The following is a 14,464-nucleotide window of genomic DNA, read 5'->3' as shown; positions in this document are numbered from 1 at the left end:
ACAAGGTGGACACACTTGAAGGGAGAGAGAGGCTGCAACTAGATTTAGACAGACTACAAAAGTGGGCAGACGAGAATAGGATGGGGTTTAACATAGATAAATGCAGGGTGCTGTACCTTGGGAGAAGGAATCCACAGCATACATACAGGCTGGGGCGTTCCCTTCTTGAAAGCACGGAGGCGGAAAGGGATCTCGGAGTCATTATTGACTCCAAGATGAACATGAGCCGCCAATGCCAGACCGCGGCCAGCCATACCTTGTCATGCATCCAAAGGTGCATCTCAAGCCGGTCCAGAGAGGTGATACTCCCCCTCTATGTGACTTTGGTCAGGCCACAGTTGGAGTACTGCGTCCAGTACTGGGCACCGCACTTCAAAAGGGATGTGGCCAGCTTGGAGAGGGTTCAGAGGAGGGCCACCCGCTTGGTGAGAGGGCAGCAGGACAGGCCCTATGAGGAGAGACTGAAGGACCTGAACCTGTTCAGCCTCAGCAAGAGGAGGCTGAGGGGGGACCTGGCGGCTGCCTACAAGCTCATCAGGGGTGATCAACAGCAAATAGGCAGAGCCCTTTTCTCCCCAGCACCACCTGGGGTGATGAGGAACAATGGTCATAAGCTGATGGAGAATAGGTTTAGGTTAGAGATCAGAAGGTAATATTTTACAGTTAGGGTGGCCAAAATCTGGAACCAACTTCCTAGGGAAGTGGTCCTCGCCCCTACCTTGGGCATATTCAAGAGGAGGTTGGACAATCACCTGTCTGGGGTCTTGTGAACCCAGTATTCATTCCTGCCTGTGGCAGGAGGTCAGGCTAGATGGTCTGTTCACGTCCCTCCTGACCCTAGCTACTATGAAACTATGAAAGCAGAGCAGATCAGACAGGGAGCAAAAAGCAGAACACAAAAAGAGGCAGGGGAAGAGGATTGGAGTGCTTCACCGGGAAGGTGCAGGGCTTAATTTGTGGCATGCTTGCATAAAAGTTTGTTCTCTGTGGAGCTAGGGAACTCTTAATAAAAGAAGTGCAGTCTGAAGCATGAAATTTCTGTGGCAGTAAAGGTTTTGCTTCAGCCAGGAAAATACTTGGTTATGGTCATGTGACGGTTCTGAACAGAAAAAATTCTTTTGAAAACCATCTTAGTTCCGTCTCCAAAATATTCCTCAACAAATTTATTAAACCAACTTTCTGGCTGTTGGCCCACAACAGGCATGGACTAATACTGGAAAAGTACAAGCATGAATTGATATTGGAAAAGTAGTGTGAAGTTACACCCATATTTTAGCTGGCAGTGGGCCCCCTCATATAGCCACCCACAGAGATATTTATTACTCCTTGCTTGAGAATTTAAGAAGAGTTTGTAGTTCCCGTAAGTGGAACAGAGGGGTCTTCATAGGAGGCTCATGTGATACTTAACCCCGAAATTCTATCCCTGAACCCTGGTATGTGGTTCCAGATTAAGAAAATATAAGAAGGGCTTGCAAAATGCCAGTCTTGCAAGTTTAGAAGTATCCATGATCAAAGAACAACATGGCAATAGAGGGACACTTTGAAGCACTACCCTCAAGAGTGCTGGTGCTCAGTCTCACAGAGTTAAGTGAGAGAGGGCCATAAACTGGCACAGACTGGTTTCAGACAGTTGGAGAGATTTTGAAAAGTTAAACAACCACAAGCACAGTTTACAGCCATGAGTCAGTATATTCAAGTTTACAGCATCTACGACGGGTACATTTTGAGTTGCTGTCTAAAAAACTTTTGAAAATGAATCAAGAATGTTTTTATTTAAAAACTAATTATTTTCCTGTACTAAAAATACACTACATCATCATGCAATTCCTCAGTTATTCATTGGTCTATAGTTACTTTTCTCTTATATATAAATTGCAGCAGTCTTTATTGACGTAACTGAGATGTTATTTAACTCTAATACGAAAGTGGCTTTCTGTCTGTTTTGATTTTAAGTAGAGCTGGTCAAAACTCATAAATTGTTTCATAGGAAAGAATTGACATTTTAAAACTTGGTCATGCTATAAGTTGGAAAAAGATCACATTTTTAAATTTTCTGCAAAATGGGATTTGCAAAAGAAATTTTTGGTTTTCTAAAATTTTCATGCGAGTATTTGGAAAGTATAAGGATGTCTGATTACAGGTCAGAAAGAGATCCTTTGGCCTAGAAAAGTTCTTTCAAATGCTATTGGATGACCTTTATGATTCTAGAAATAAAATAAAAAATACAATATTTTAACTATTGTGGCAGGTTAAGATCTGTCTCTTAGTATTGTGTGTTATGCATGACTACTGATACGTCATGAAATAACATGAAAAGCATATAAAAGCTCTTAATTATGATTTTTTCTGAAATCAACATTTCTACTGAAAATATTATTTTGAAATGTTTTCCCCAGTAATTTTATAGAATCATAGAAAATGAGGGTTGGAAGAGACCTCAGGAGGTCATCTAGTCTAACCCTCTGCTCAAAGCAGGAACATCCCCAACTAGGTCATTCCAGCAAAGGCTTTGTCTACCCAGGTCTTAAAAACCTCCAAGGATGGAGAGTCCACAACCTCTCTAGATAGCCTGTTCCAGTGCTTTACTGCTCTCCTGGTGAGAGTTTTTCCTAACATCCAACCCAAACATCCTTTGCTACAATGAGACTATTGCTCCTTGTCAGTCATCTGCCACCACTGATAAGTCTAGCTCAGGGGTGGGCAGTTATTTTGTGTGGAGGGCCACTTAATCAGTTTTGGTGTCCTCTCGAGAGCCACATCCCTCTCACTCCTTCCCTCCCTCACCAGAGCTGTAGCATGCCCTGATTGTTTTTCTCTCTCCTTTTCTACCCCATACCCCAATCCTCTCTCCCTCTCCCCCCCCCCTCTCCCCAGAGCTGTAGCATGCTGCAATCCTCTATCTCCCTCCCTCCCCATCTTCTTCCCCACCCCTCACCCAGAGCTGTAGCATGCCCCAATCCCCACCCTATACCTGGCAGCCCCATCCACACCACCATCTGCCCACCATGGCAGAAGCAGAAATTGGTGGCTGCCTACCTGTGGGCTGGATACAATCAGTTGGTGGGCCACATCCAGCCCACAAGCCATATTTTGCCCACCCCTGGTCTAGCTCCATCCTCTTTGGAACCAACTTTCAGGTAGTTGAAGGCTGTTATCAAATCCTCATAAGCCCAATTCCCTCAGCCTCTCCTTAGAAGTCATGTGCCCCAGGCTTCTAACCATTTTTGTTGTCCTCCACTAGACTTTCTCCAATTTGTCCACATCCTTTGTGTAGTATGAGGCCCAAGACTGGACACAGTATTCTAGATGTGACCTCACCAGTGCCAAATAGAGGGGAAGAATCACTTCCCCATATCTGCTGGCAACACTACTACTAATGCAGCCTGGTATGCTGTTAGGCTTCTTTGCAACAAGGGCACACTTGGCTCAAATCCAGCTTACTGTTCACTGTAACCCCCTGGTCCTTTTCTGCAGAGTTGTTGCTTAGCAATTTGGTCCCCAGCCTGTAGTGGTGCATAGTATGGTTCATCCTAAGTGCAGGATTTGCACTTGTCCTTATTGAACCTCATGACTTTTTTTGGTCCAATCCTTCAATTTCTCTCTGAATCCTAGCCCTACCATCCAGCATATCTACTACTTCCCCCAGTTTGGTGTCATCCACAAACTTCCTGAGGGTGCACTTCATCCCATCATCTAGATAGTTGAAGAAGACATTGAACAAAACCAGTCCGAAGACCGACCCAGGGGGTGCTCTACTTGATGCTGGCTGCCAACTAAACATTGACCATTGATTACTACCCTTAGAGCCTGATGATCTAGCCAGTTTCTATCCACCTTACAGTCTGTTCATCCAACCCGTACTTCCTTAGCTTGCTTGCAAGAATGTTGTGGAATTTATTATTATGATTTCACAACTATCTAAGTTTCACCAAACTATTATAATAAAAATTTTCTAACCAGCTCTAATTCTAAGATAGTATTTTATGAACATTGTTGGCAAGTCAACATAGAGTATAACTATTGTAAAGTCCTTGTAAAGCGGGTAAAGTAGGTCCTTGTAAAGTAACAATCCTGCCAGGTTTCTTAAAATATTTTAAGAGTTACTTTTTTAATATTAGTGAAAGGTGTATTATTTGTGGCACTGGCAAACTGAAGTTGCTAATGGGATTGTGAAGGTGTATGGTAGTTTAGACCATATTTATACTACAGGTTTTTTTAACAAAATAGAATACTGGTATTCTGTATTGGCAAAGTATACATTGTGTAGATTCAGCCATGCCAGCAAATCTGTACTTTGCACCAGCATAGTAATACTAGTCCCGCAAGGAGAGCAAGTTTTCTACTGAAAGCACATTTACACTAGGATTTTTTTGCTGGCATGGCTACCTCAGTCGAGGACAAATTTATTGACATTGGCATAAATACATTACAAAGTATTGGTCTTAGTCTGTGTGCCCGTCAACTCTTGACCTCTTGTTGAGGCAGCTGTGATTTGCAAGATTTTTTTAATGTGCCAATTTGTCCGTTTGAAGTTACACTTGAGTGCTAATTGTTGAGATGTAGGTATCTGCTGTAGCATCATCTGTAACCCCTTTTTATTTCAGATCATCCCATAGGAGAGTGATATAAAAAGCAAAATACATCTTGTCTCTATGGATCTCTATTTCTGTTACCACTTTTCTAAATAGGCAAGATATTCAAGCAAAAGGTGACACATCTTATCTAATAAGACAAGACATTTTCTGTAGCTTTTAGACTGTTAGGCTGACCTTTTCCATGCTTGGCCCATGGTGTGTTTGTTAATTTGAAAACTGAAGAAAATCTGTAGCTGCTTGAGTGACAGATGAAGCAAAAAAGTAAGCTTTCCATTGAAAAAGATACTTTTGTTAACTTAAATGTCATACTTAGAATATGGCAAATTCTCAGGAATTGGTTGTTTTCCTAAGGCATATACATTTGTGCATAGACTATATGTCTATAATATTTTGCAGCAAGGGGAGAATGAAATAGTTATGAGCTATTTTGCTTACAAGATTACCAAATCTCTGAAGATGTTAGTAGAATTTAACGAAGGCCTGCTTTAGTGAGTGGTGAGAGATTAACCATGGGGAACATGGGAAGTGAGGGTGAATGGGAGACTCTGTTGGTAGAAGGATATCCATGTTAAGAAATCATATTCATCTTGCTTGTGACCTCTTCTTTTTTCATTTGCAGAGATTGTAAATTATTTTTCACTCTGGGGTGAATAACTTCCTAATGCTTAAGAATCATGACTGTTTGTCAAACAGAATTTACAAGCTTTGCAGTTGCATATTATACTTTTACAAGACTTCCAAGTGACGTCATATCTGCAGAGACCTCCACATACCTTCCAGAACTTCAGAATGTGACCTTTATAATGGGGAAGGGAATATTATCATCAGGTATTATGCCTTTACAAAGGGCCCAGCACCTCTTTAGTTGCAGTTAGGCAAGAACACGTGACACACATTAGTGTTTTTCTTTAGATAGCTTTGCATCAGAGTCAGCTCATCTGTTACACCTGACGTTAACCACATCAGATTTTTACCTGGTTTTAGGATGGTTATTCATATAGTTACTTTTTTTTTTGCAACCTTGTTTTCAAATATTTCTGGAAATGCAACCTGTAATATTTGTATATCTCAACCTAGGTATTTTTCTCTTCAAAGGCACTCCTCCAGTGGAGACTACAGCAGGAAAGGAAGAGAATGTTCTTGTTGCAGCCTCAGAGACTGTGCGTGAGGAAGACACCAATAAAACAAATGCAAACTGTCAGCAAAAGGAGCAAAAGCAGATTTTGCAGTCTCTTTTCTCCCTGCTTCGAGAAGAGGTTGAGCAGATGGACTCGAGGATACTGCCCCTGTGTCTTCATCAGGTATTCCATGTGATATCCTGTTGTTATACATGATTCTTGTGCTGAGCAACACCTTTGTTTTCACTAGGAAAAAAGATATACTGTTAACACATTAGTATCCTAATGTGCACAAGCAATTTGTAGTTTAAACACAAAATTAAAGGGTCAAAGAACTGCTCCCCTAGGGTTTTCTTGTAACCATCTTCTACATGTTAAAACTACCAGTTGCCTGTAATGCAATTGTATTGCCTTGTATTGTCTGTAATACAGTTTTAAAGTACATAAGAGCAGGGGGGCTCAGTCTCTGGCCTACAGGCCAAATGCGGCCTACAGAGATGCAGCGTATGGCCTGCAGGGATCCTCATGGGTTGGGAAATTTGGTGGCAGGGAGCAGTGGCAAGTAATACTGCCACCCTCCCCTGCTGCCAAATTGCCAAGCCCTGCAGGGTCACACTGGATTATGTCCCCTTTCCCCACCCCTCCTCCATATGGCTGGATTGGGGCCAGGCCATACCCCTTCCATCCCCTCGTCCACCTGCACAGCCAGATTTGGGCTGGGCTGCTTCCCAACCCCACCACACACAGGCAGGTTAGACTTGCCTTGCCCAAGCGCCGGATTGGGCCTGCATCTCCCAAGTACCAGATCCGGTCCTCCAGCAAGATCCAGCCCATGGGGCAGACTAAGCACTGTCCATCCAGCACAAGTGAGGGAAAAGAGTGGACACCACTTCATTAGAGCTACACCTTTTTCCATAATGTGGGCCGTCTCTTAAAGTCTGATACAGGACATGCCTGTAGCTATGTCTTTTTTTTTTTGTCCGGATCATGAATCAACATCACTTTTTATAAGAAACGTGTCATAATTAGTGCAAAATTCTCAAAATGTATTTACTAACATTAATGATTTTATTGTCACAACACCTCTGCAGTATGTAGGCCAGAAGGTGCTAGTTGTTGCTGCTGTACAAGTGAAACTAAAGCACAAGGAAAATAGCGTTTTCAAAGTCACACAGGAAATCTGTAGAAGAACTTAGAATACAATACAGATTTCCTGATTTCCAGTCACATACCCTAGCCACAAGATCATCCTTCCTTCCTAAGAAATGTTAAGTAACAACTAACAAAGTAATTGAATTAAGTCCCACATAGTAGGATTGTACCTAGAGGGCCCAGTGCACCAGGATTGAGTCCTAGATGCCCAGCACTGCTCCCTTCTGTCCCCACATGTCAGGATTGGGCCCTGGGGCCTGACACTGCCCCCTACCAACCCTCATGTGCTGAGAATAGGCCCCAAGAGCCTAGCACCACACCCTACATCCCGGGCTTGGGCCTTCGAATCCCAGCAGCACCTCCTTCTGCCCCCATGTGCCAGGATTGATCCTGGGCACCTGACACCACCCCCTCCTGTCTCTGCACACCATGATTGGGTACCTTCTGCTCCCCATGCACCAGGTCTGGGCCAGGGGGCCAACACTGCCCTCTCCCACTCCCCGCATACTGGGATTGCACCTTGTACCACCCCCTTCTGCTCCCATGTGCTAGGATTGGGACTAAGGGCCTGATACTGCCCCTCACATACCAGGATTTCACATGCCCAGCACTGCTCTCACATGGGTCCCATATTGTAAGACAGGCATGGACTGATTAGAAAGAGTCCAATGGAGAGTGACAAAAGTGATTAAAGGTCTGGGAAGCATGGCTTATGAGCAAAGGTTGACAGAAGTAGGATTATTTAGTTTGGAGAAGAGAAGACTTGGAGGGGGTGGAGTTTAATACATTTCAAATATCTGAATGGTGTTTATAAAAAGGAGGGGTAGAGACTTTTCTGTAGCTGAATGGGACCAAACAAAGAGCAAGGGTCTCAAACTGCAGCTGGGGAAATGTAGGTTGATACTAGGAGGAACTTTGGAGAGTATTGGAACAGGCTGCCCAGAGAGGATGTGGAATCTCTATCATTGGACATTTTTTTAAGACTTGACTGGAATGATTTAGTCAGTGGAGATCCTGCTTAAGGAGGAGGTTGAACTAAATTTTTTGCAGGAGGTCAAATTTTTTGTCAGGCATGCCACAAGCTAAACTCTGTATCCTCCCCATGTACCACTCCAGTCCCCTTCCCCAGCCCCATCTGCTGCTCTGCTTTCTGCCCGACCAGCCCCTGTTTTCCCAGCTCCCTCCTCAATCTGCCACGTGCCACATGCAGAGGCAGCCCATGTCTCTTGTGGCACGCATGCTGCAAGTTAGCTAGTTCTGGACTAGAGAACCTCCTGAGGTCCCTTCCAGCCTTACTTTCTATGATCCTAAGATAAAACCAACTGTTGTATCACAGAGAATTAAGACATTAGAGTTCAGACATGTACTTATGAAAACCCTTACATTAAGTATTTCAAGGCTTTGTTATATTAGGGTATTTTCTAACAATTAACTTTGATTTAGTGGGGAAAATATTCTTTCGTGTGTAACCCTAAAAACGCTTTTTAGTTTTTGAGATGATTGTAATTTGTTTTTGCCATTATATGATAGAAAATAAAAAATGCTTTTCTAAAGTTTCTGTGAACAGATTGCTTTTAGTTCCAGAAATTCTTGGGACTATCATACCAGGTAGCATCCAAGATATTCAGAATATGTCCTAAAAAGGACTGTCAGTTCTGTTTTCAAGATGCTCACCCCAAATGGATGTTGGCTAATAGATCGGACCAAGAACAAGGAACACCAAACTAGTAAACAAAGCTATGCCACTGACTCACTGTGCATCTTGGACAAGTAATTTAAGTATATTTATAAAAGTGAGCGCTGTGATTGTGTATTGCTCCTTTTTTAGGGTGCCCAGCCTGGCACCCAGAACTTTTCAAAAGTTGCTGTGAACAGTGAGAGCTCCAGTTAAATTACTTGAATAATGTACTGTTGGCATCTCAAACTGAACACTTTAGTAATGAGCCACTCATAATTATCGAGCATTTTTTTTTTGTTTTAAATGGCCTTAACTAACGTGTTTACACTAATACAAAAAGAGGTCCCCCCCACAGTTGGGCAGGGGGAAAAAGGCCCTCATCTTATAATTGCATACAAAGAAACCCCATTAAATATATTGCCAAAAGCAGTATGTGCTCAGCAATAGAAACCAACCACAAAGTTGATTAAATGCAGCCAACACTGAACATAAATACAAAACACCTGCCCCCCTTTGGACAAACATGCTATGGGAACCTACCATTCCGTATCATTCCAGTTTTAGTATATGTGCTGTGAAAGCAGAACCTACCACAAGGATAGGTTAGTATAACCTATCTGAATAAGATATATGGTAAGTGTAGTTCTCCTCAGCACTGCAGTCCCCCTCAGCACTGACTCTTTTTAAAGTTATGGTGAGCCACTGCACTGCGTATATTTTTACTTCCTCTTCATTCCCACAGCTGAGCTGCACTTTTATTTCCCATTTCCAATTATTTCTGTGTCTTCATCAGCCTTAAATGCCTGGCAAACATCCCAAAACAAGACCCTAAACAGAATGCCTCTGTTGGCCCCTCTCTCAGCCAGGCACACATGATTAGTGTGGTGAGGTGAAGCCAGACCAGACTGCCCTGCGCCTCAACTGCATATACATTTTTGGAGCATCCCAGGACTCATGACAGGAACACCTGGAATGGGGACTAATTAGCACATGAATCCTTTGTGGGAGGGGATCTGGAGTACACGCATGCTGAGCAGCACAGACCTGTGGGGTTACCGTGGCTTGAAATGCTGTTGACTCTGCTGGGGCCCAGATCAGTGAACTAGGTGGTAAATCACAAGCCTTTGGCTTTGAGCTAATATCATGCATAGTTTGTATTACATATAAGTAGGTACCAAAGTAACAAAAAATTGCAAAAAATACAAAAACAAACAAAAAAAACAAGGTACCAAAGGGTTGCTCAGAAGTGTGTTTATGGAGTACCTGTGCTAAAACTTGCAGCAGGGTCAAAAAAAACTAGCATGCATCAATTCTGGATGAACTAAATGCATGGCTACTATATGTAAATTGCTACAGCCATGTTTAGTTTCAAAGTTATTGTTCTGAAATATGCTCCTTCTCTGTGCTCTGGGAGAGCAGGGCCAGACAGTAAGGAGAGGGGAGATGCTGCTAGGGGAAAAAGTTGGAGGGAAGCAGACAGCAAAGGGACTACCTGCCCCCCTCATCACCTAGATTTATTTCCATGCTGTAGCAGTGGGAAGGGGACAAACTCAAGGCAAAACCTCCAATTATTAGATTCTGTACCTAGAATAGAATCTAATTATTGGGGGGGGTCATTTTATAATCAGGGTCTTCTTCAAGTAAATATGGTATATTGCCACAGTGTTAAATAGCAATAATTCTAATCTTCAAGTTTATTAAAGTTTGATTATAAAGCCTTTTGAAATGGTAGAGTTCTGTATAATTGGAAAGTGTTGCTTTTATGTCTGAACTTTTTTAATGTTTCTGAGTGGTAAACAAAGCCATCTTTATTTCCAGAGTTTTACAGGAAAGTTTGCACAGCTCTTGGCCATGCTACCCTGGGTAGTACAGTTAATCCTTGTTGCACAAAACCTAAGAATTTGTATTTGCCAAAGAAACCAGGAAGGAAGGGCACATATCAGTAAATATGGGTTAGCTTTTTATACCCTCTTATTCCTTCAGTTCAGCTTCTATTGCTGTTGAAATCATCTGTGCTACTTCCATAAAACTCCAAACCACCATCTTAGAACCAGAATTGTTCTCTTAATCCATTTCTGGAAATGTACCCTTTTTCTCAGAGATCAAATATCTTGGCATGTTTTGAGGAGACAGCTTGAGTTCTCCTCCCTAGTTGCATGTACTGAAATAGAACAGCATCTTCTACAATTTTAATAGCAAGAGATTAGTCCCCTTTGGCAATTCTGAACAAACACATTCCTTTATTTGATGACTATGCAAATGCTTAATGCAAAAATGCTTTGGCCATCAAACTGTTGTTTAGGATTTCTCTTACTGCAGCACACTTGTAATTTTGGTATTCCAAGAACCTATTGGAAGTTAGGCCTTTCATGACACATACAGTAATACATCCATTTTAGTCGGGTCTACGTGTAAAATTAATAGAATCAATATAAAAATACAACATCTGTCAGGAGGCTGATTTTTTGGCATATCCATGTTTTTGATATGGACAGCCTCTCATAGTGTAACCTATTGATCAGTATTATGGGCTCCTGTGTGGTGATCTGCAGATCAGATACGTTGTTACAGCTACCATCTCAGGAGAACTTTAACTCCAGCAGTAACTCATCCTTTTAGCTCTGGAGCGTCTCAATTCAGCCTCTCATAGTTTGGCCAAGATGGTGGTGGCCATTACTTGAATAGTATTTCACTTCAGGTTAGCTTTATATTCTAGAGACTGATTTATCCTGTCTCAGGTGATAATGCAAAATGCCTGAAATATTCCTTCAAATAAATGTGTCTTTCTTCTTATACTGTTTGCTTCCCACCACCCTACAGCATCCCCTAGTAATTGTCATGGGGATGTTTTGCATTCTAAATTAGACTTTTCTTGGTATTTTTACTATTCAGTAGGGAGCCCAGACATCACTAACTTCTTGTATCTGGTTCCCAGGTGGTATTTTGTTTATTTTGACATAAAAAATTAACTCATACAATAGCTAAAGGCTGGCCCATGCTTAAGGTATTGTTAGGACCGAAGCTGTGCTAGCAGATTTCCTGGCCTGAATACAGCTATGCCAGAAGAAGTATGGTTTCTGTTGGTATATGTCACATCTCAGCTAGGGCGCTGTGCTGACAACTCTATCGCCATAATGATCATGGCAGCAGCTCTATAATGTAGGCATGCCTTCCATTGTTGAACTACTGATCTCACTGAGTTTCTCTGCTTTTGTGGGGAGAGGGAGTGGGGGTTGATAGAATTGTCATTTGAAGATTATGCTCATTTCATTTTGGCATAACAATGTGAGTTAACAGGGTGAAAGTCATGTGTTGATTCCACCTGACTGTCAATACTACAGGTCAAAGAGCTTGCCATCTGGCATAATTTTGTGACTTTCTGTTCTGGATTTTAAAACAGTGGGCTTAGTAAACTGAAGACAGACAGTTAGGCGGCGTCTAACCCTGTAGTGGAGCTCCTTGCAGTGGAACAACCACATAGAGGTGAAAGTTTGTAGATCCTGTAGTTGTACTAAGGGTAGTGTTGCTTAATTCCAATTGACATAATTTTATCGTGTCTTGTAATATATGTTTTTTTATCTTAAAAATTCAGTCTCTGGAGTCCCGTGATTACACGAGAGATTAATTTTTTGCTTTTGTTTTTGAAACTGTAATCGCAGTATAATCCAAAACCTGAGAAGCCAAAGCACAACTCATTTTTCTTTTAAATTTTTGCTTTCTATTTTAAGCCAGGAGTTGGCAACCTATGGCCCACGGGCTGCATCAGCCCACAAAAGGCTTGGATCTTGCCTATGATGGTCTGCATTCTACTAAGGGTGTGCAGATTCCCCAGCTATTTGATCTTGCACTTGTTTTCCTAGTGCATACCAATAACTTCTGGCCACTTCAACCAACTGCTACAGCCCATTGGAGAGCTGCTCTTCCTCACAGCAGATTCTGCTCACTATTGCTGGAAGGGAATGGTGGCCTCTGGACCATCTTGGTTGCAAGCTGCAGCCCACATCCAGAAATGGTTGCCAAATTCAGTTTCAAGCCAGCCTCAGGGTATTTTTAGGCCTGACTTGTGATTTTTCAAATGTTCAGTTTGCAGTACTGTGAAAGAGTTGTTCCTTTTGTGACAAGCTGTATTTGTAAAGTGCTTAGTCTAAAGCTTTGTCTTGTCTGAATGATCAAGGCACTAGCACTTTAAAAGAGTATTCACCAATTCTCATTTTTGTCTGTACTGTAGTGTTGCTCAAGAATGCTCCTCATCAATGTCAGTTCCCATGAACATGAGGAAGTAATACTTTATCATTCAAAAACTCTCAACCACTGGCCTACCAGTTTGTCTGAATATATGAAAAATGAGATAGTTTGCTACTTGGACACTGTCCTCAGTATTTATTGCTTCCCAGTTATTGCTTAGTTCTACAATCCAAATACTCATTTGGAAAGTCTGCTTTTAAATATATTTGTAAGTCTTAAAATAAATATACTATTTTTTTAATTATTTGTCTGTCTTCTTTAAAAACCCTTTTCTGGAATAAGAATGTGACTGTCTAATATTAAACCTGGAACACATTTGAGCAAACTAAATACAAAAATAACAAAGCACATGTTAAAATTTAAGATAATACATTTACACAAGTACACACTTATAACTGTTATAAAGAAATGGGAAATTATAATGTTGAACATGTTTTTCTTTGTTCCTGTACAGATAGCTGAGACCTATTTTCAGGAGGAGGATTGTATCCTTTTATTTATTAGAATTGCTGTGGGTCATTAATATGGAATTATTATAACATTTGAAAGGAAAATAAACTTTTAAAGTTCAGAGATTGTGAATAAGGTTTAAGAAAAGCTGAACCAAGTCCTGATTTATCCATGAGTGGATGTGCATCATGCTTGCTAGGTTTTCTCAACCAGCTGGAGTACAAGTTCAGTAATAAAGCCTCTTTCAAAAGCAATGAATGGTGATACTCGTGTAGAAACAAAGAAGCAAGCAAAGAAAGAACTGTTTTAAAGGTTATATCCTTTTTCAGAGTATTAGGCTTTTGGAATGTGTCTAATCTGAATAGGATACATATTCCAGTGTAAAGATATCACTGTCTTAATTGTACATCAGGGTTTATACTGTCAGTTTCTGGCTCAGGACAATGCTAACAAGTGCATAGGAGTAAGGGAGAACTCAGAGGAAAAAAATCTTTTCAAGCAAGGTAAGGTAGTATTTAACTGTCCAAATATTAGTGGTCAAAAGTCACAATGAGATAATTTTAGTGTTTTTCAAACCACAGATAGTTGGTTTTGGAACAGTTAGTTTCGGAACATGCAAGAACAGAAGCCACCCTTATCCTGTACCCAAGGAACACAGACATGGGTCTTGAACTGATAATAGTGATTATAATATAAGTCAGTTTCATATTCATTATACCAAAACAGTGTGTTGTGAAGTCATACTTTAGGAAAGATATTTTTAAAAGTCTCAAAAACTGATAGTAACCTTAAGATGAAAGATAAGAATTGTGAAACCTTAAAATAGATGGATGACAATGTATTCATAGGATGCTTAAACAAAAAAGGGCAATAAACAAAAAAGGGCAAAAACCTCCCAATTAAAGAATACTTATTTAAATGACAAAATACTTTATTTTTTCCAAGCCCCAAAAACTATTCTTCTAAAAATAGAAATCTGGTCCAAGTAATATTAGGTTGTACAAAAAAAAGGAGACAGAATAATTTTCATAGATTTTATAGACATTTGGGCTGGAAGGGACCCCGGAGGATCATCGAGTCCAGCCCCCTGCCCCAGGGGGAGGAAGTCAGCAGGGCTCATAAGATCCCAGCAAGGTCAGCATCCAAATGTGTCTTGAAGGCGTTCAAAGTGGGTACTTGAACCGCCTCCAGCGGCAGTCTATTCCAGAACTTTGGGGGTTTGGCAC

The 14,464-nt window shown here is 41.3% G+C and overlaps 1 protein-coding gene across 1 annotated transcript in view; it reads left to right on the top strand.

Annotated features, from left to right (window-relative positions):
- The window catches only part of CNST (consortin, connexin sorting protein), a 115,398-nt gene that overhangs the window by 50,902 nt on the left and 50,032 nt on the right, over positions 1-14,464 (top strand). Inside the window, 2 exon segments of the mRNA XM_025205140.1 lie at positions 5,691-5,896; positions 13,243-13,273. Coding sequence (XP_025060925.1) covers positions 5,691-5,896; positions 13,243-13,273 — 237 coding nt within the window.

The sequence above is a fragment of the Alligator sinensis genome, unplaced genomic scaffold, assembly GCF_000455745.1.
Source record: "Alligator sinensis unplaced genomic scaffold, ASM45574v1 scaffold284_1, whole genome shotgun sequence".
NCBI classification, from domain to species: domain Eukaryota; kingdom Metazoa; phylum Chordata; order Crocodylia; family Alligatoridae; genus Alligator; species Alligator sinensis.
This window is presented reverse-complemented; position numbering and strand designations above follow the sequence as displayed.